Source organism: Tasmannia lanceolata, unplaced genomic scaffold (assembly GCF_043159265.1).
Source record: "Tasmannia lanceolata isolate RefF3 unplaced genomic scaffold, GAP_Taslan_0.1 ptg000037l, whole genome shotgun sequence".
NCBI lineage: Eukaryota > Viridiplantae > Streptophyta > Magnoliopsida > Canellales > Winteraceae > Tasmannia > Tasmannia lanceolata.
The window spans coordinates 6,196,815-6,220,241 of NW_027518714.1; the positions used below are offsets into that span (position 1 = coordinate 6,196,815).

The 23,427-nt window shown below is 38.5% G+C and overlaps 1 protein-coding gene across 1 annotated transcript; it reads right to left on the reverse strand.

The window, feature by feature from the left end:
* Positions 1-226: 226 nt before the first annotated feature.
* On the reverse strand, positions 227-15,811 carry LOC143860049 (putative LRR receptor-like serine/threonine-protein kinase At1g53430). Its single transcript, XM_077370558.1, has 24 exons — positions 15,621-15,811; positions 13,964-14,159; positions 13,655-13,726; positions 12,562-12,630; positions 12,392-12,463; positions 12,238-12,309; positions 10,691-10,762; positions 10,389-10,460; positions 10,224-10,295; positions 10,024-10,095; positions 9,855-9,926; positions 7,341-7,412; positions 7,113-7,178; positions 6,868-6,927; positions 6,736-6,774; positions 6,565-6,614; positions 6,040-6,404; positions 4,933-5,128; positions 4,707-4,850; positions 4,101-4,219; positions 3,750-3,960; positions 3,428-3,665; positions 1,554-1,704; positions 227-896 (listed from the first exon to the last, which is right to left on the reverse strand). The coding sequence occupies exons 1-24, from the start codon at positions 15,733-15,735 to the stop codon at positions 498-500; spliced, it is 3,066 nt and encodes a 1,021-aa protein (XP_077226673.1). The 5' UTR covers positions 15,736-15,811; the 3' UTR covers positions 227-497.
* Positions 15,812-23,427: the final 7,616 nt, after the last annotated feature.

A 23,427-nucleotide genomic window follows, 5' to 3' on the forward strand; every position in this document is an offset into this window, starting at 1 on the left:
AAAATGGTCAAGCCTTTGTTCTCCAACCTGGAGGTCAGAGGTTCAATCCCAGCTTAGGAAGACCTAGGAAATGACTGGTTTGGATCATTAAGCAAGTGCCCAACTTGTACTGTATGCTCATATTTTTCCTTCCACGGGCCGTATAAAAACCCTCAATAGTTGATATAGAGGGACTCCTTTTCATTTTGTTAAGGTGTACTGCTCAAGGGAATTACCAAGATCCTGCTAAAATCAAACTGCAAAACCTCATATACATCCAGTAAAAGACATTTACATCAAAGAATAAACGCAAAGTTAACCAACAGGAAATATAAACTCTTCACAAACACATCTACAAAAAAGAAAATTCAAGCTATCCGGATCTCTCCTATAATCTCAAACGTTCGAGGCAGGGGTGAGAAGCAAGACATGTTCAATCAGTAAATACTTTAAACAGAAAGGTGATGTAGCCATATTAATTTTTTTTAATAATCTTTTGTGTGTAACTCATCTGAATATTACTCGGTTGCATCAACATCAATGAGATTAGGGATAACCATAGTTTTCGAGGTATGAACACCAGTGTCTTCCTCTTTACTATGGAGAGACACTGAAGAATCTATCCATGGCCCTTCCATTGACATGCTGTGTGTTTGGCTGTCCTGAGAGAGTTTCTCAAAGGCCTTGAATCTCCATGCCTCATTTGACGAACTGGGCTTTACTATTGGGGGCCCCACAGTAGTCTGCCCTTCAAGCATGCTCACAACTGTAGACATTTTAGGCCTGAGGGTAGGAGATGGGCTGGCACATAGGAGACCCAAATTCAGCATCCTCAATGCCTCTTCCTTTGAGTAGTCTGATCCCAAGCTGGGGTCAACAAGTTCTAGAAGAGTACCCTTCTCTTGTAGGACATAAGCCTGCAATTTCATACAGAGAAAAATGGAAACTATCATCTTATGATTATTTTCCTACTAGAAACAAGAACCAGAAATTATAGATGATAAATTAAGCACAAAAAAAAACCAATTGCTCCTTCACACACTCCCTCTGTAATTAGCAAGCTCATCTGCACTGCAGCCATGTTTGGCAACCATGATTTTTTTTTTCAATGGAAAATTAGTTTATAATGTGGTGAGAGAAAGGTAAGGAGGGTGCGAGAAGGAGAGGATTGAGAACGCATGAATGAGTAGAGGGTCAGAAAAGGCTGAAACAACAAGGGAAAAAAATCATATTTTGTGTAAAGTTTTTTTTCCTTGTTTTTCATACTTTCCTCATGCTCTCCTCACCCTCTTAGATATTTCCCCTCACCATTGAGTAAACAAATATTCCACAGAAAAAAAAATCATGATTGCTAAACATTGCCTGCGATTCACACTCCTGCTCTGAAGAGATATGTGACCCAACTTGCAGGTGCTTGAGATGACCCTGACCTGGCAGTCACTGAGCCAAATCTAGCAGCAATAAGGATATTGAAGTCATTTTGGAAAGAGCCAAAGAATCTATGGATAGTTCAAGATAACCCTTCAAAATTTTGTCAAAATGATTCATGTTTTATGTGAGAATTCTCATTTTACCCAATCAAGAAGATAAACAAACTCCTCCTTTGGTCTGTAATTTGTGTTGCTTTTTCCACTAACGATCTCCAACGCAACAATCCCGAAGCTATAAACATCTGCTTTGTCAGTCAAGTAACCCCTCATCGCATATTCAGGAGCCATATATCCTCTGAAAAATCAGTCCAACACAAACATTATTAGATCTAACAACTAAAGCCATACATTGTGTACTGAATCATTATGTAGCCATTCAACATCATTAGTAAATGCTTGAAAAAAGGCCAACTGTAATAAGTTTTATGTGTTTTTTAATTTTCCAATACTGCATGATTTGGTCATTAATTTACGGGAACGTAACAATTCATTAAGTAGCATATGGAGATTAGTTGAAACTTGAAAGAGTGATGTAAGCCATTCTATGGAAGGACAGGCTGCTGGAGGAGGAGCCAGATAGGGTGCCAAGGGGTGAACTGTTAAAATTAGAAAGTGAACCAGGCAATCGTAGAAGATCTGACCATTGGATCTCTTCAAAATTTGGTTATCTGGTAGGGAACTGTTATTAAAGGCAATGTAGGAAATTGGAATCGATCGGACCATGTAAAGATCAAATATGGGTGTTTTTTAAGCTTTGCAGGTTTGATTAAATTCAGGGAATGATCCAGCCCTAAATCAAGATCTGATCATTAGATCAAATTGAGATTTTACTATACAATGTTGACTATATGCCCTAAAAGAATCCCAAACTTAACCTCAATCTATAAGTTAGATCATGAGAAACGTTAATTCAAATGGAACTTGGTGCCTCCAGAAATCAGTAGGTTCATTAACTATATCAAAGAAAAGTAAAAGTGTAGTAGTAGACTAGAGATAAGAAAATGAGAGATGAGAGTCAAAGAAGATGACTTGCTACGAAGAGATAGTAAGTGTGGAGGCACACCATCTAAGACCCAAGGCCTCACACCAGGGAGAACCTAGGCATCACACCTAGGAAGATAAAGGCATCACACCTAGGAGCATCAACCTATGGACATCACATCCATGGCTGCATGCAAGAAAGCTTAATATAATTTTATTGAATTCATTATATCTACAAGAATGGACCAAGGCGTTACAGTTTGTAGATCCCCATAGCTGCTAGCAAGCAATCTTAATATAATTTTATTCGATTCATTATATCTCAAAGGATGGTCCAAGGCCTTACAATTTATAGATCCCCATGTCATATAGGAGCTTCCAAATTATTCGTGCTGGTCTCCTTCTAATTAGGAATCCCAAAAATTCACATGATAACTCAAATAAAAATAACAATACTCAATAATAGAAACTCCTATATCTTAGATTCCTATCCTAACATAACTCTAAACTACCTAACTCCAATCAATTAAATTGGAACATATATCTCCAAGGACTCTTCCTAAATAAGCCAAACTAACTCCTTCAAAGCTTCCACCAATTGAAGTGTAAACAACCAACCCCCCCCCCTCCCCTCAGGCCCTTTTTATTTCTAGAAAACCAATATTATAAGGAATAACACTTTGGTGACAGTTTGACCAAGTAAAATTTGTCCCAATTGACAAACTTATCCCTAATAATACATGCGTCTTTACCATTTAAAAGAAAAACATGCGGCTCCACAGGAGAATCTAGTACAATTTTTAGGGGTCACAGGGGGCCACACTTGGCCATGTGTCGACACCCACTTTCTTGAGTTCTTCTGGCTTCACATAGGTGGTCTCCGCCAAAAAGATATTATCTTAAAAAAAAAAAATTAGCCATGTGATTTTTTTTTTCTTTTTCTAGTTTTCAATTAGTTCGATTAAGTTAAATCTTTCATTTTCAGTATTTCTGGGAAAAAGAAAAGAAAGGCGGGAAACAAAGTGAAAATAACTCACATGGTTCCAGCTATTCGAGTGCTGATATGTGTATTCTCTTCTTCATCAAGTTTAGCCAAACCAAAGTCAGATATCTTAGCATCGAGATTCTTATCAAGAAGAACATTGGTTGCCTTGATGTCTCTGTGAACAATCTTTAGCCTTGACTCTTCGTGAAGATAAGCCAAACCCCTTGCTATGCCCAGACAAATCTTATGCCTTGTCGGCCAGTCCAAATTCAACCGATATTCCTCAGAACCTACACATGTTTCCATTCTTATTAACTCTTCTTGTCCTATAAATAATTGGCCAGATACAAGCATCAACAGCAATAATTACTTACCAAATAGTGCACGGGCAAGACTATTATTTTCCATGAATTCATATATTAGCAACAATTGGTTTCCTTCAATACAACATCCAAATAGCTTCACAAGATTTGGGTGTTGTAAAGCAGAAATCATGCCTATCTCATTTACGAATTCACGGTTCCCTTGTTTTGACTTAGAAGAGAGCTGCTTCACAGCAATTATGGAACCATCTGGTAGGGTACCCTAGGAACATGCAAGGTGAATGTTGGCATCAGATTTTACGGTGAATATGAATCTGAGAAAGATTAAGAAGACAAGTAACACGAGGGTGACAAGCCAACATGAAATTATATGAATCAAATTTTAAAATCCATCAATATTACCTTGTATACTGGCCCAAACCCGCCTTCACCTATCTTATTTGCAGGATCAAAGTTCTTGGTGGCAGCTTTAATCTGTTTTAAGCTGAAGTAACCTGTTTGTAACTCTAGACCTTGAAATTCTGCCAAAAGATAAAACATACCATGAAATTTGAAGATTATTAAATATAATCCATGGAAGAGGAATGCCTTATTGAAGACTTCCTGGAGCACATCTGTTAAAATTGGAATCACGATAAACCATAAGTTACATCTACTGTGCTGGTACATCTATATATTAGTTATATATCTCAATGAATGCATATATTGCAACACTATACTCGTTTATGTGTTACTTCTATTCTTATTTAACTCATTGAATTGCAAATTTGAAGAATGAGAGAAGGAAAAAGAATCAAGGTTTGAAAATTTGGTGAAAATTTCGGTGGTTGCAATTTCGGTTTCGGTGGAAATTTCAGTGCAAATCTTATAATTTCGGCAGAAAATTTTAAATTTCGGTTTTGGTTTTAGAACTCACAAGAATCAGCTGCTGGAGCATGACGGGAAGTAGAATTTTATAGAAAGCAAATGTATAATAATATAAAAGAACAAGTTAACTCACTATCTCACCTCTGTCTTTATCTTGTCCTCCCAAGCAACCTTTTTTCCAAAGAATTATCAAAACCAAAATGATGATGAACACACAGGATGCAGCTACAATACCAAAAATAGCTCCAACAGATAGCCCACTCTTGCCTGTATCAGGATCAAAGTCTATAGAAAAAAGTATCAAAAATCATGACAAGAGACACGATGTGAAGAATAGAAAAATCTATAAACATGGAGAAGATCTTACTTGGTGTCACTGTAATAGCTGAAACAAGGGGTCCATATACACCTCTATCAGGGATGGCAGTTGTCCCTTTCCCAGCCCAATATAAGTCGATTTCTAAAGTGTGATCTTTCACGATAGCAGTAAAATTCATAACAATTCCCCGACCAGGCCCACCCGCGCTATCTTCAATATTGAAATCCTTCAAAACATTTTGTCCCTGCAGAAGTCAAAGAAACAATACAAGAATTAAGTCCAAAAATTAGATTACCTGTATAAAAACTGGAATCTAAACATCGGTAAGAAAAAGGAATAGAAAGAGAGAGGATGTACGCTTTTTTTTTTTTTAATGATGAAGAGAGAAGTAGTGTATTGTGAAGGCTTCAAATCTTGTGGAAATGAAATCTTATGTGCACCAACACATACATATATACATAAGGGAAAATTGCTTTCTTGCAAGCTTGGCTTCTTTCTTTACATGGGCAAAGTAAGGATGAATAGATAATTGTTCTGAAAATTTTCCTAGTCAAGGCCTGTTTCTTCACATATGCGGAAATCCTGTAAAGGCCCACAAAGCCTCACATTTAAGGCTTCTAATGTGATGGATGCACATATTTTTCAAGGACAAATATGAGTGAGTAGAAGTACGAATGGGGTCCACTTGTGCTACGCGCCTTGCTATGGATGGGCCATGCATCAAAATCTGCCCTAATCGGAAGATTCTAATGGCCACAAATCGAAGGGCAAAAATCATCCAATGGGAGTCAAGTTTGATGCGTGGCATCCATACTAAGGACTAACAGATACACACTTCGGATCATTGAACAAGTGGCACCACTACTATCTTCGCCTTCTCATGTTTTTATCGGAAAAAATATATGTGCATCCATCATACAAGAACCTTACATTGAAACCCATTATTGTCCCAAGAAAACACAGAAAAAGATGACATGTTAAGTGCATTTGCAACAAGACGAACAACCAATTCTTTTTCAAAAAAAGAAAAAGAAATTGGAAAGATGCAGTTTTTGAAGCAATCACCCACAGATGGATCCATTTTTTCTATTTTTAGATCAAATCAGGGTAGACCCATTATAAATATAGAAGATCTTGATTCAAGAGACCAATCACCTGAACAGATACGTCAAATATGCGCTTCCCAACACTGCTAAATGTTTGGTTATCTGTGAACATTATCTCGGCAAAGTGGAGTCCAACTGTATAATTGCCATCTTGTAAGCAATGCCCATAGTATTTGAGGGAGAGAGGGGCAAGGCGAGCTGTCATGTACAACTCTGGATTGGATGTGATCATCATGGACACGTTTTTTGTTATGTATTCTGCAACATCATTGCCTAGGAAGTCTCCAGTACTGCTATATGCCCATCTCCCGGCGTTGTAGAATGTGGATAGGCCTGTTGCTATTGAGTCACCTTCATATTCATGCTCGCCTACAGTCAATTTCTCGCCACCACAATTTATAAATAACTCATAATCTGCAAATATTATGTCACTCACAGATTTAGTTGCCTGTGGATTCAAAAGTCAAAACACAGAAATAAATCCACTAGGACCCTTCGTTAGATCCTACGAATTGAAATTAAAACGCCAAGAGTCTCACAGAGCAAAGTCCCAGTTGCAGAATCCTGAACTTACTTTGTGCTTTGCCATCACAGGGGAAATTCCTCCTGAAGCATGGATTGATTCTACGAAAAAAGGTGTTTAGAAATTTTAGATTCATGCATTCTTTTGTTTCCTGGTTGTAGGTCTAAATAAGCAGTGATATACAGCCTCAACAGATCAGAATACAGAGTGGCAGGAGCTTACGAGTTATCTTCTATAGATGAATAGCTGCCAACCAAATTCCTGCAAGGGATAATAAAGAGAGATCCATAAAAGGGGAACATGAAGAACAAGGATGGTGAATGGAAACAAGGCACGGAAAATGAGTGTTCTTACACATTCTGTTGTGGACAACTGGACGGTGGAGTCCCTGAGAAATTATTGTTAGATAGGTCCCTGCAAGACGGGATGGCATTGCATCATTGTTATGAATGTCTTGATGGAAAAATGACTGTTACCTCAAGAAGAGAGTTTAACCTGAACTTATTCACTTGCATGGAATAACAAGAAAAGGAAATGGAAAATATACAGAAGTCGCCAAATGGAATATAATTTGACACTTTCAGCAAAGAAATACATACAAGTTCTTGTTGCTTCTCAAGATCCAAGCTGGTATGTCTCCAGTCAGCATGTTGTTTGTAAGAAACCTACACCAAAGACAATATCACATCCACCTTGGGAAGAACAAACTATCTAGAGTATTAATATGGAGTCACAAATCCTCATCCAAAGAAAAATGATCAATTTCTTTGAAGTGTCAAGTGAGAGTGTGAATATAAAGATAGTATAATCAATATACAATTTCTTACATAAAATCCAGCGCTGACAGCCTTTCAAAGTTGCTTGGGATTCGTCCTGTCAAATTGTTAAAGCTAAGGTCTCTGCAAGAGAAGACAACCATAAGAACAAAACTAGGCAACATTGGCTCCGAAAAGAAAATGCAAGCATGAAAAAAGTAAAAAGCTTAATCAGGTATTCAGCTGAATCATTCAAGATTTTGCTTTAATATAGTAAAAGTTTCTAGAAAATAAGTATCAAAAGCAACAATAAATATAAAGAACATAACTTCCACTGATCAGGCATGCATTATACTACTAATATGTACTGTAAGATCATGAGAATCACAGTAAATAACAAAAAAGACGCATACATCCGACTGTTCAAAAAAGGAGAAGCATACATCTAATAAATCACAACCAACAATCACATAATCATGTAGAATAAGTTTATAACATAACCATGAATCGCTTCCTTTAGAACCTTAAGCAAATACATTCTAAATTTCTTCAAATCTTCTTGCAAAGTTTAAACTGTGTCATGAAAACCTGAAGAAAAAATACTCAAAATCAATAGGTCTACTCAAAAGCTTTTGAGTGGTGCTAGACTTATGTACCACACGCCCAAGCCTTAGAAACTCTTAAAATGTTGACTTAGGGAGTAACTATAAGATTTTTTTTTTGGCCAAAACATAGATTGAACTCAATTGACTAAAAACCTCAAAAAAAAAAAATAATAATTAATTGATAGAATTTTGCTATAACCTGGAGTACAAAATAACTCTGCTGAGTTATCAATTATTGCTAGGGGTGTAAACGAGCCGAGCCGAGCCGAGCTTGGCCAGGCTCGGCTCGGGCTCGAACCAGGCTCGGCTCGGCTCGGTTCGGTCAGGCTCAGCCAGGCTCGCGAGCGGGCCTTATCGAGCTCGAATTATATTAATTTTACACCCCTCATCTTCCCTGGACAGCCTTATCTAGTGTTTTTTTACTACTCTTTTTACACTAGGGGGGTGGTCCAAGTAACAAATGGGGTTCCAAAAAAGAAGTGACATATTTTGCCTCCCCCTTTCACTCCCTAGACAACCCTTTTAGTGTATATATTAATATATAATATATATATATATATATATATATATATATATGTAAATATATTAAATTCTTAACGAGCCTTAACGAGCCGAGCCGAGCCGAGCCTGGCCTAACTCGGGCTCGGCTCGGCTCGTTAAGGATTCGAGCCGAGCTCGAGCCGAGCTTTTTTCGAGCCGAGCTCGAGCGAGCTTCCGAGCCCGAGCCAAAATTGACACCCTTAATTATTGCTATAACTTGTAAAGAATATGTACCTAAAAAAGATTTCCCTTTTAGGAAGTACGATGGGTCAGCCAATTCACGTCAAGATAAACAAACCCGGTAAAAGGAAAATTAGAGATCACTATGAGTCTGCCCATGGATTACTATAGCTTTGCAATTTTCTCCTGTTTCTTTCAAATCATAAAACAGTGGGACGAATGCAGGCCATGACTCTCATGTCTATCCATGGAGCCGATGTTTCTATTTCCAATTTACCGCTCGACCAATTAAGTTCATGTCTTGATGAATATAAGGCAGCGATTTACTGAAGTTTGGACCAATTTCAAGAAATGCTCAATCAATTTCGTGACAATGAAACATCAATTTCATGAAACAACAACAATTTCAAATATATATATATATATATATATATACACACACACACACACACACACACACACACACACCACATTTATTTCTAGCCCTCTTCTATTTGTTTGGAAGATGAATTTTTTTTTTGAAAATTGTAGCAAAATATATTAAAAGAAAAGACCGAGATGGTCAAGATACAAAGCAAAAGAAAAAAAAAGGAAAATGAGAGAAGATACAACAAAAAAGAATTAAGGGGGAAGAGCATCGAAAAGAGATAAAGCCTCCTTTGATACTCCATCTCTCGCGAGGCAATCGGCCACTTTGTTAGCAGATCGACGAACGTGAATAAAGGACCAAGTCTCATAAAAAAGATGATCAAATCTCATAAAAAAGATGATCAAATCTCCAGGGCGGATTTTGAGCTTTCTGCAACCACCTTATGATCAATTTTTTGAAATAATGAGATTATTTAGTTAATTTTAAAGAACTTAAGAACATGAAATTGTACTTGGAAAGTGTATTAAAGATTTTGGAAGAACTTGAATTTGGTTGGAAGCATCGTGAATTTGGGATGCATCAGTCATGAAATTGGTGAAACGATTTGTGAAGTTGCCAGATGAAATCGCAGATTTATCTAAAAAAAAACCAACAAAATTAACCGGTTAAAGGAACATGTGTTTATCACTTAATATTCAGAGTGATAAAGAAAATCACTAAATATTCAAAAAAAATCATTCAAATATTCACTTAGTAAACTATTCAAAAAAATCACTTAATATTCAAAGTAAACCATCCAAATTTAAGAATTTGTACACCTCACACCGTCCCCACTCAGCTATGGATGACAGAAGTACAATATCAGTAAAAGCTTCATTTGAAGTAACTTACAGGGATTTTAGACTCATCATGGTCCCAATATATGATGGGATTTCATCGGAAATCAAACAATTTCTCAGTACCCTGCAACATCAACAAGCAGCGGACTTCATGAACATATGAAACAACTGATAGATTGATACGCTTGTGCCACAAGGAGTAGCATATCCATTCAACTCACAATTTTTCCATTCCCGTCATATTCTCCAGCTGAGGGAAACCCATACTCGATCCACTCAAATCAGTTATCCTCCTGAAAATAAAAATATGCCAATGTAATAACTTTTAGATCCGTATCATTCTACACCAATGGTTATAAATCTCAAGAAATGTCACCGAACTAGCTTAAGCAATTCAAAAAGAACATTGAAGATGCCTCACAGTTCAGTTAAATTTGTCAAGAGACCGATGCTAGAAGGAATAGGTCCCTGCATAGACGTGCCTTGCATATCTCTGCAAATTTTCAAAGTTCAGACTTTACAGTTCATAGAAATTTTTTCTGTAGCATTAATCATTCTGTTAATAACAAATTAATAAAGTACTTACAATCTATTGAGTTTTGTCCAGTTCCCAATGAAATCAGGAATCGGACCAGAGAGGCTACTTCCATCTATCCTACTACACGTAGAAACTGAATTTTAGCAAGTATTACTTCTAAAGGAGTTCAACTAGAGACACTTGCACAAATGAGAAAAGCCGTCTCACTTGTGCCGCCATTGGCGCAAGTGAAATTGGACTCCTTGTGATGTGGTACGGGTCCAACAACTTTTTTTCACTTGAGCAGGTGATACTAGTGTTGCTCTTTCTACTAAAATGAAAAACACCCTCAATATGTAGAATTAACATACAAATCTGTCAAGTTTACGAGCTTTCCAAATGTCACCGGCAATGCTCCAGTGAAGTTATTCGCAGAGGCAAGGCTGCATAGATGAAAAGGGAATTTAATTGGATTTGGTTCGGATAAACTGAGAAAAATGATAATAAGTAAAAGTAACTACCTATCATTTTAGGATGCATGTACAATATGTAGTCCATACACCAAACATATAGTCCAAGCCACTCAACAATAATTAATCATGACCAGATAGCTGTGAAGAAAAATACATAGAAACACCGACTAAAAATAGAAAAGAGAAATAGCAGAGAAACTATGAGAAATTTACATGGTTCGGTCAGTGACCTACGTCTAAGGGTGCAAATCTCTCCTTCTTTACTATCAGTATCAATGGCAACAAGTATAACTCCGTCCATGGAGGAATTCCACGAACACAAGAAACCCGAGAACCCAAGAAAAAATCACAATAAGGACCCGGGTAGAACTCACCCTTAAAAGCTAGCCGTTAAGGGGAGCGTGCCCAAGTCCTTATAAGTCCATCCACATCCATTCACTTTTCTGATGTGAGATGTTTTGCTTTTGCGTGGAACCTCAACAATCTCTCCCTCCATGCGGAAGCAACGTGGATAATCTCGCCCCTCCACGAAGCGGCAACGTGGGAACTCCGAGGGGATCTCACCATCATCGAAGGTACACTGTGGTTACCGAGATCTTCCCCAAGGTATTTTCTCCATCCTCGAGGGTACACCGGGGTTACCCCGCCCCGGCTCTGATACCACTTGGGACCCGGGTAGAACTCAACCTCAAAAGCTAGCCGTTAAGGGGAGGGTGCTCAAGTCCTTCTAATCCATCCACATCCATTCACTTTTCTGATGCGGGATGTTTTGCTTTTGCGTGGAAACCCCAACACCAATATCTCCTCTCCCATTGTTTTCTTCGTGGAGTTTTTAAGCAAGAGGAGAAAGAGTGTGTGTCTGTGTGTGTGACCTAGTGGTTGCAACAACCCAAATAGGGCCCCATTAAGAAACAAAAAACAAAAGGAAGTTGCCCTTAATTCAAGGAGAAGACTCTTTATAAGTCTTCACTTTGTAAGTTCTAACATTCGTCCACTTAAAGACACATTGCACATTTTACTAGAAACCATATCCAAGAGATCGCCACCCACATGCTATTGTCAAGCAACATCAAGGCAAAGATAAGCTCTATACCAAATGAACTTTTCTTGGTTGACCGACTTTGTTAACATATCAGTTGAACTTGCACTAGTTTGAATCATTTTCAAAAAGGATCGTCCATCCTCTATCACTTCACGAAAACACATGTCAGTAAGTAATCGATGTTGTTAAACCAATGTGGATTTGATGTCTCGCAAATTTGATGGTCTTTTAAGTGCGTATTCGTGCTTATTCTAGTATTTCCTGAGGTTTCATCTTATAATTCTATCATTAGTATATGATTCCATATGATTCTGTAATTTTACACGATTTTTACACGATTCCATATGATATTTGGGTTTACTATTAATAAAGAAAAGAGGGCAGTGTGAAAACAGAGTCTTACAATCTTCTCAATGTGATCAAGTTGCCAAGCTGTGGAGGCAGAGATCCCCGGAGTTCATTATCTTCAATGACCCTGAAAAAGTTAATTACCATAAATAATCGTAATTAAAGGGCATTAATCTGTCCACTTTTGTGATAAGTTTTGAACAACATACAGTGACGTAAGCGTGGTAATGTTTCCAAGTTCCTCTGGAATCGGTCCAGATATGCGATTTCCCACAAGGGACCTATATAAACAAGTTCAGGTATGCAAGTCTGTTAAAAGGATTCAATAGTTTAATTAGAAGATGTTTATGGATGGTATTAAGGAAGAAGATTAACTTACAGATCAGTGAGAGGAAGAGAGCCCCAACTTGCAGGGATAGTGCCATTGAGATAGTTGCGAGTAAGGTCTCTGATGGACAAAAGAAACGATTAGACTCGCCCTCTGTAAGGCCGATTTCGAAAGGGCTTTGTAGAGAGGTCAGGTAAAAGGTTCATTTATATGGTGTAAGCCTTATTGTACCGTATTTTTTAAAAAAGTACTGTACACACTCCATTATAGGATGATCCAAACCGTCCATGTGATGGAACCCAACGTCAATAGGTTGTGCCCCAAAAATCATTTCAATAGGATGATCCTAGCACTTTGATCTATAGAGGTTTCCATAATATGCAGTCCTCTATATCGATCGGAGCGTTGGGTTTATCCTGTAGAAATGATTTTTCGAGCACAACCTATTTACGTTGTGCTCCAACACATGGACAGTTTGGATCATCTTATACTGTAGTCCATACAATACATTTTAAAAAATACGGGACCGTAAGGGCTTACACCATACAATACTAAATCAGAGTTTTTATATAGTGTAAGCCCTCTTTCAAAGACAAAAACTAAATCATATTGGAAATGATATATTCTCTCCCTTTCTTCCTCGGGCCAACCACTTATTATACTTAGAAGACTAGAAGTGGGTGGCCACATGAAGAAAAGGGAAGAACATATATATCATTTCCCAATTATACAGGCTTCCATTGTTAGACCCCGTGAAATCCTATAGTGGGCCCCATTTGGATTGCAGGAAAAGCATTTCTTGTGAAAAAAAATTCTTGGGAAGTTTTTTTTTTTCCGTCTCCATTATTTAGGTGAAAATGATCTAATTGTGTCTTATTTAGAGGGATGCCATTATATATTGAAGGTCCCTCTCAATAAAACTTGAAATTCTCAGACTCTCAAACGAACAGGGTCTGAATCATTTTAGCTTTTCTCAGATAATTAGATAACACAATGCCCACATTGAAAAATAAGGGTTCTACAAACCACTATTCAACGAAAAAGTGCATATATGATCGTAATCAACATGTAAATCTCTAATTAAAAGGCTATTTGTCAATCTGAATACTGACTAGGAAGCCAAACATGAGTTAATCACACTTACAGCACTCGTAGGAAGGTAAGATTTGCGAATTCTTCTGGCAGGACTCCAGTTAAGTTCTGACGCTTAAGCTGACTGAAATTCAAATAAAAGACAAGAAACATAAATATAAATAAATAGGGGCAGCGATAAATTCACCCCCCTCGAAAGAAGAACACACACTCTTTAACAGAAATCGTTAAGTTTTAATGCTTCTTGAGTTAACGCTTAACGATTTCTGTTAAAAAGGGGGTGTATTCTTCTTTCAAGGGGGTGAATTATCACTGCCCTAAATAGGTGAGAAGAGGCATGGGAAGGGCAATAAGGCCATACACGCTGATGACATGGCAGACAGTGGAGCTGTTGTAAGTACAGTCACAGGTGACATTGTTGGTCGTCCCCTCTCTTTGGCCCGACACGGTTGGGGGGGTTGGGGTGACCCATTCTTCTCTCGTCTTATTGCAAGGATTTACATCGAAATTCCAGCCGGTCTTTCTTAACTTCGTAGCTATGACCTTAAGTGCCGCAACTATTAAAACAGAGAAAGAGCTTGAATAAGTGGAATGTGATTGTAGTTTTACTTGAATTCCGGGTGCTCTTGGGGTTTGATATTGTAGGTTGTGAGCATTGAGCATGTAATGATTGTCTTAAGGGATTGGTGATTATCTTCTAGTAAACCCTTAGTTTTGTTACTTATAGTGGAAAATAATCCCTCATTACAACATGAACTTCTTATCTTCATTGTGTGTGGCTAATATTTTATTTCCTGTTCTCTGCGCGTATGTGCCATGATTAAAAACATGGGATTACAAATAGGGAAATGTTATCATCACTACAATATTTTGATGAGGCCACTCCTCACTTTATTAAAGGTACGGTGTGGACGGCACCATAGGGTGATCCAAACCGTCCATTAGATGGGCCACAGCCTAAATAGGTTGTGCCCCAAAAATCATTTCCATAGGTTGATCCGAACCCTCCGATCTGTATGTTAGAGGGTTGATCCTAACCCTCTATAGATCGGAGGGTTAGGATCAACCTCTATAGAAATGATTTTTGGACCACAACCTAAACATCTAATGGACGGTTTGGATCATCCTATGGTGCAGGCCATACCATACTTTTTATAAAGTGAGGAGTGCCCTCGTCAAAATACCATTTCTCCATTACTAATTGAAAGATTTTATTTCTTTTTTCTAAAGACTTTGACTTTAAATTTGCCTTTTAGTTGTTTCTAGCACGTGACTGTGATCACGTGATCGGCAATTGCAAGAATTTTTAGAACTTGTTACAACATAACTCAGGTTATTTAAAAATGATATGGTCAGAGAGCATATTTATTCCAAAAACCACGTCAAAGAAACAGGGTTCCGCAGCTGAAAAAAGAAGAAGAAGAGAAACGTGAATGATTTCGGATTATATCTTTTTTGAAGCATGCTCAACACAACATCTTCTGCCAAATTTCGGCCATTTCTTCAATTAACGTACTAAACTTTTGATGGACTTCCGCTGGATGCTCACACAGAACGAGGCAATTCAAGCAGTTTCAAAAGAATTTTCATGGAGTCAAGCAAAAAAAAAACCAAGTGAAGATTTGGCGATTTCGCTAACATCTGTAGCTAAAACAGTTTAGTTTCTACAAGTTCAGAGAATTCTTTCACCGAAATGAAGTCATGAAAATAAAGGAGAAAGAAGAACCATGCAAATCCGATGAATTTCAAGCGAAGTTCGTCAAGAGAAGCTGAAAATAGTTCCACGAATAACATTCCATTATGCTCAACAATAGACTCGAATATTTTACACATTTTAGCTGGACCACAGGCAAGCAAAACATTAATCTCCAAAATCATATTTATCTAAAACAAAGTAATTTCAACAATTCAAGAGAAATATAAAAACAAGCTGAGCAGAAATATGAATTTTTGTCAATTTCATCTCATCCATTAGAAAAACAGAGGAACTAAAACGACTTCAGCAAAAAATAGAGTACCTTCTTGATCAGGCAAAAGCTGAGCTTCGGTTCTGAGCTTTCCAATACAATTAAACGTCAGACAGATGAGAAGAAGAATTGAAAATCTCTTCGAAATCGGAACAACTGCTTCCATCTGTGTCTTCAATTCTACTTGGTGAAACCAAGCTGGAAGTTCTGATGAAGGTATCAGAGACTATGAGACTCGTTCAAATGAGAAATGTGAGCTTAAACTTTAAACTCCTTTGAAATGTTCTATTTCAAGGAAGAGAACAAAAACAGTAAAGCGGCAGTCGACAAAGACTGGTTTAATTATAATTTTCTGATTGGAAGACTAATATTTTCTTTTGTTGAATATGACTGTGATATGTACTTCTCCATGACCCGTGTTTATTCTGCTAATCTCAACACATTAACCTATTATTGGACTCCTTTTCTATTGAGTTAAAAAATAGAGATTTTAGGTGGTCACCTTTGATCCGGTCAAAACACCTAAAAAAGGTATGTTTTGACCCGATCAAAATTCGAAGCCACCTGGCCCTTGAGATTTTGACCGTCGGGCACCCTATAAAAACTCTAAAAAATATGCACAAATCATATCTGCCACGTCAATAAATTCGGAAAAAGTTCCCGTACACGCCCGTACCGTTTGCCTTTCCGTTGAGCTGGATAAAATATGGGAAATGACATACTCGCCGCCTTTTCTTTCCTGGGCCACCCCTCCTCAGCTCCTCTCACCCCTCCTCGGCTCCTCTCATCGTCTCAGAGTAGTCGTAAGTACACCAAAGGGGTGGGAAATCACTATTCGCTCCCAATCACTAAAGGGGGCGTGGGAAATGACATATTCACCCCCCTTTCTATCCTGGGCCACCCTCGTCTAATGTAAACGAGTAGTCATAAATACACTCAAGGGTGTTGGCCAGGGAAAAAAGGGGAGCGAATATATAACTTCCCATAAAATTTAACACCTTTAGCTTTTCTTAATTGAATCTTAAAAGTAGCTTGATGATAGAGGGTGTAGGGTCATTCATCCAATCAAAGTATTCTCAATGGCATGTCTTGACTAATTGATCTGCGGTCCTTTTAATAATGGATCCTATCACATACAGGAGACACCAGTGAGCAGGGGTGCAACTCGGGTTGGACCGACCCAACCCAACCCGAAAACTTCAACCCCCAATCCTAACCCAACCTAACCCGAAAACTTCAACCCCCAATCCTAACCCAACCCAACCCAAATTAATTTTTTCCTAACCCGAACCGACCCGACCCAATTTCCCAAGTTGGGTCGGGTTGACCATGACAATCAGCAGTTTACTTTTTACTTTAGTTTGTTGTTTGCCTTTACTTTTTGGATATAAGTTAATAGGAAATATTAAATAAGTATTATAATTGTAAGGATGGAAAGAAAAAACAAAAAAGTCAACAAAAGGTCAAAAACTACCAAAAAAACATGTATACTGACAAACTGTGTTTATCTTTGGCGGGTTCACGGGTCGGGTCAGGTAGCCTGGTCCCCAACCCAACCCAACCCGAATTTAAGTCGGGTTGCCAAATCCCACCCCGGACCCGAACCCAACCTGAAATTGGCCAACCCAACCCGCCCAAAAATCCGGTTCAACCTGTCGGGTTCGGGTTCAACCCAACCCAACCCAAGTTGCACCCCTACTGGTGAGCCCCCAATAATGGATTATGTTATTTGAATGCAGGAAACTTTTATTTGGATTTTTCTATGGAAAATAATTTTTTCAGTTTGATATAGAAAAACTCATTTTCATGGTTTTTTAAAATAATTTTTTTTCTTATTTTCCAAAGAGAACTGTAAACCTACTGGACCTTGGAATTTTATTTTGGCTGGAATATTTTTCTGTGAAAATATTATTTTTTTAACACCCACAAACTTTCTGTTAGGAAGGAGCTTAACAACCATGTCCTTTTGGAAGCTATAAAATGTTTTTCGTTAATTTATTTTTCCACGAAAAATAAATTGTCGATAAATAAATTGTCTAGGTTTGCCGTTTGCGTTACCTCTTTGTTTAGTAAAAACTATTTTTGGTAAAGGGATTTGCTAGCATCCATCGTAGAAGGCATTTCACGGATGGGCTGTTGCACCTGACACCAGCCACACAGCTCACTTTTTCAGCAGATTTTGTCTTATTCATTTAAATCATAAGAAAATATCTTCAAAGAACATGCTGCTCGTTTCTGCTAATGATGCTCTACAAGATTCTTGATTTTGCATCCATGTCTGTTGTGGGACCCACAAATTGCTTGTTACCATTGATCTCCAGAGGGATTATTTGCGTAGTCACTGTCTTCTCTTAATTTTGTCATGTGGGGCGTAGAAGACCGAAAACAAAGGACAAATTATGTCCCGAGCTCCGTTTGTTTTGGATTTTGAGAATTGATTTTTAGTCCAAATGTGATTTTGTTGAGCTCAAAATTGAAGGCTATTTTGAGCTCAACTATCAGTTTTCGACTCAAAATCAATTCTTAAAATAAAAAACCGAATAGTACCTAAGGAGTTTCGGCACTTCTAATGATGACAAGGCATATAATTTTTGTTTTTCACAGAAATTCTTCAAAGTGATAATTTGTTTTGTTTGTAATTTGTGAGTCATGACACGGTTTTTCTTTCAAATTTTGATTTAACAGCCCCATCATCTTATAATTTTATAGAAGGATGGTTTTATACCACACTACTGGAAAACACTTCCAAAAACGGGATTTCTTTTGGAAAATAGAACTGAACGCGAAATTGACGACCATTTACACAGCATTTTTTGCATTTCATAGGGATTCGAGCTCATTTCCGAGTCTTCTCCGGCATTTGTCACAACGGAGAAATTATATAATGCCCGACCGTCAAGTCCCATGAAGGTGGTACCTCAAAAGTGCCAACCTTGATATTTGATCCAACATCAGCTTCTTAAAAAGTGGGCTGCTATTGGATCAAATATCAAGGGTTGTACCGTTTTGACTGTACTTGACGGTTGGGCACCATATAAAAACTCTGTCACAGCGTGGGATTTCGTCTTTATTTTCCAAAGTCTCTAAATATGAGATTTTATATGGTGTAACTTGTAAGCCTGTATAGTTCAGTATTTTCCCAACAGGAAAATGATATGGAGAACTAGACTAGGACCTAAAAGGGACCTGTAATGAGAATATTAAAGAAAAATCCACTTTTTAATGATTTCCTTATACTTAATGGATTGCTCACGTCACTAGATTGCTGGCTAGTAGGGGTGTCAACGGATCCGCTTCAGATCGGATCCACCTACGTCTAGGTCACAATCCATTCAAATCCCTTATCGGTCTGATCGGATTCGGAGTGTTCTCCGGATCCTACTACCCATGTCTCGGTCATGATCCATTTTAAATCGGACCGTCCATCGGAGTGTCATAGTAGATCTTACTTACGTTGTACACAGTAAAAATTATTGAATGAGGGCGAGCGCGAGTTGCAGCGGCGACAATGCAGCAGATTAGGGACTTAAAGTCAATGGTTTGAGAAGGAAGAGAAGAGAGTGACTCAAGACTTGAGACAGATAATGACAAAGTACTGAAAACAGAAATCACTCGAAAAAATGGATATGGGTTATTATTACTAAAATACCCTTTAAATAATACTTGATGTTATAAAATTGGAGGATATTTTCGTAAAATAATATAAATAATTTCAGATTTAGGATGGTCATGAAGGCTTTTATTAGTTGTCTGTATCCAAGCCGCAAAATTTTAAGATCCTATGATTAGGATCCGAAATATATGTCCATGATCCTAATAGTGTGTCTAGGTCCTGTACATTTAACTTCGGATTCGGATAGTCTATCGGATTGTCTGGGTCCATTAACACCCCTATTGGTACCATGAATTTTTTTTCATGATAAATATGGGGTCTCCAAATGGAGATGAGGGTGAAATGGCTAAAAATTAGGGAAGCGGAAAAATCAGGAAACAATCGATCGGATTTTGAGTATAGTTTTTGGTTTATTGATTTTTTGCCGCTTCTCATCACCGGAGACACTAGTTTCCTTAGTCACTTCACCCTTGTCTCCATTTCGAAACCCCAATTTATCATGAGAAAAATTCATGGTAGCAAACGTGCCCTAAAAGATGAACTGAAAAGGATGGAGGAGAGATAACTCATGAGGCACAAGTTGAGAGAGCATGAGAAATCCCTACAAAACTGTAGGGAATTTAACTGGGTAGAACTCACCCTTAAAAGCTAGCTGTTAGAGGGAGGGAGCCCATTCCCTTATAACCCAGCCCCATGCCCATCACTTTACTGATGTGGGACTATTTGCTTTTGCTTGGGACCTCAACAATCTTCCCCTCCATGTGGAAGCAACGTGGACCATCTTGCCCCTCCATGCGGCGGCAACGTGGGAACCACGAGATCTTGTATTCTTGTTGTACTAAAAGCGAGATAGAGATAGACAGGGACTCAGGTTTTGACCCAATGTAATAATAAACTATATTAAATCAATTCTCGAAATTGAAAACCAACTGGCCTAAGAAACGTTGAGGTAGTTGCCATTAAAAAAAAAAAAAAAAAGGTTTGGTTAGTCATAGAAATTTACGAAATAGCCAAGAACTTTAACCTTTCAAAAAAATTTCCATCGTTGATATTGTGCCAAACCTTTTTTTTCTATGATTAAATATGATTTGGGAAACACTTATTAAATTGGGAGTTCATATTCTGAGCAAAAAAGATCCCAAGGCAAGAATAACAGGCCATGTTGTACTTTACATTCCATGTTGTACTGCAACGACAATAGTTCAAAAACAATATTTGACTTGTGTTTACAAATTCCAAACTAAGCTTATCAGGTAGCCGCTGTTATTTGACCCGGAAACCACCCTTCAACTTCCAAGTTCCAATTTCCAAGTTGAGACTAATCCATTTGGAATAACTTACAGGTTACCGCCATTGATTTCTGTCCGAGTTTCTCTGTCTCTGATTTTTAATGGTTCAACGCAACACTCCTCTTCTACTTTTTCGAAAAGCCCATAAAAGATAAATCATTGATTTTTGCATTTCTTTTAAAAGGGATGCTAAAGTCAAGGGCGCAACTGCAAAAAGGGATGAAGGGGCGCCCACATTGGTTGAACATCACCAATGTGCATTTATAATCTCTAAAAGTCAAAAGTCAAAGAACATTGATTATACAACCAATGGGGGCGCCCTTTCATCCCATTTTAACAATGGCCCCATTGGATGTCCATTATCGATAAGAAAAAGATCATGTGTCCCTGTATATGTTGCACGAGATCAATAGCCACGATTTCAGATACTGCCAAGTACAGGACCCAAAAACTGCATCTTACACCTTCGGTGAAGAAAAACAATAGCAGTAAAAAAGAGCATCTAGTGTAGACCTGGCAAAAGCGACCCGTGCCCGCAGGTCGACCCGACCCACCCGCAAATTTGCGGGCACGGGTCTGAGTTTTAGTGACCCGTCAAAACTAACCCGCGGGTGACCCTACCAGCAAAAACACGGGTCGGTTCGGGTCAACCCGCGGGCACCCGCAAGTCACTTGGCTTTTTTAAGGGTGGTGATTTTGTTATGCTAATCTAGTTAGATGGCTTCATGCTAATCTATTTTTAAGGGTTTGATGCCTAAATAGGTTATGGCTGGCACCATAGAATATAAATAGGTTATGGCTAGCACCATAGGTTGATCCCAACCCTCCGATTTGAATGTTAGAGGGTTGATCACTTGATCCTAACCCTCTATAGATCGGAGGGATAGGATCAACCTATTGAAATGATTTTTGGGGCACAACCTATTTAGGCTGTGGGCCATCTAATGGACGGTTTGGATCATCCCACGGTGCCGGCCATACCACCCTCATCAAAATCCAATGATAACATTTTTCAAAATAAACAACTGTTTGAATTTGCGGGTGACCCGCGGGTTGACCCGCCCACCCGCGGGCCGTGCGGGTCACCAAAATTCTAACCCGCAAAAATGCCGGTCATCTCCTGACCCGACCCGTGTGACGCGCACCCACATCACCCGCGGGTTGACCCGGCCCGACCCACCCGTTTGCTAGGTCTAATCTAGTGCGTGTCTTAAATGTGGTCACAATATTAATTGTCTAAAACGTATCATACTCCTTTGGATCTAAGGCAGAAAATTCATTCAACATTCTTAAAGACCTGAACTTGGAAGCCATCTAAGACAGTGATAATCAGGACTCAGATGCAAAGATAGATAATGAAGAGAGTGAAGAGGAGATTGGATCAAAAGACTTCTCTGACCCTGAAGAGATTTCCTCATTAGAATCCTCCTCGGAAAAGGAGGACAATCAAACAAACGCATAGGATCCCAAAAAATAAAAAAAATAAAGAATGTATCCTGGGCAGATGAACATAATCAAGTCTACATGACTTCAATTGATTATGAGGATAGTGAGAAGAAGAGACTCTAGAACTTGAGAAATCAAATATTTTAAAAATATTCCCTATATTTCGACATATCGGAGGGGTGTCGATACTAATATGTATGTACATATATATATCCTGATATTTAAATCCGTGGGTTGATCTCAATCAGTCTCCTGAGTTGCCTTGGTACACCAAAGTGAGGATATATTTGTCATTTTATTGAATGTTAAGGGTGTTTTTTTAATGAGAACAATCTTCAAAATATGAGTAGATGGTTGGGGGGCGAGGGGTGTCGTGGCAGACGTGACACGGTGATGTGTCTTCGAAGGAGCTCTCGTTGAACAATGTTGTTAAAAAAAGTTTGGGCGATGATAAATTCGCACCCTTTAACGTGGATCAATGTCAAAAAGCGTTAAAGTCTGGCACAATTCACGCTAGAAGTGGTGGGAGTCATCCTACAGGATGGTGCGAGTTTTCAACAGTTTATTTTTTAATCGTCAGTCAAAAGACATGCGATACGTAGAAAATTATTTTAAATGGCATGGAGTGGGAATTGGGAATTGACGGGGTGCCCACTTGCCATGCTTTGAATTTCTTATATACCCAAACCGTCCCAGACTATTTACAGAAATACCTTATATGCCCAACCCTGCTTTTGTTGCATGCCCTTTGTGGAGAAAGTACTAGCGACCTCTGGAATCAGCCTTGGCACCCCAAAGGCATCGTTTCTTCCCTATTCTCGAGAGCTCGTACTGCATCGTCCCTAGCCTCTGCAAACTCTATGCGCAAATAGTCTCTTAAAGATGCCCATAAAAAAAAGACTCTTAAAGATGAATTTAAGCTTCTCCAACTTATAATCACAGATGGGGATAATAAAAACTATCCTATCTGGATCCCCTCTACAGATGGAGCTTTTAGCACCAAAAGTGCCTGAAATTCTATTCGAGTCCACAACTCAAATCATCCCTGGACTGATATTGTGTGGTTCAAAGGTCATGTCCCTAAATATGCCGTCACATCATGCAAGGCTCTCCTTAATAAGATGAACACTAGAGATCGAATATTCAGCAGAGGCACCCAATATGATTCCTCTTGTGTTCTATGTAATACGGCCACTGAATCAGTGAACCACCTGTTCTTTAAATGCAGGTATTCTGCTTGGGTTTGGAGACAAATTCTCTGGAGAGCTGGGCATCACAGAAACCTAAAGAACTCTCTGATCGAAGAAGCAAATTGGCTCAAGAAGAAATGTCGTGGGAATAGTCAATCCTCTATTGTGCTTAAATTCTTCTTTTCCAATGGCATTCCAAAATTTGGACAGAAAGAAACTCTCGAATCTTTGAAGGTACAAGAAAGCATAAATCCCTCATCATCTATTCTCTTCGAAGCCAAGCTTAAAATCAATTCTCTGAATATTACTGATACAGATTA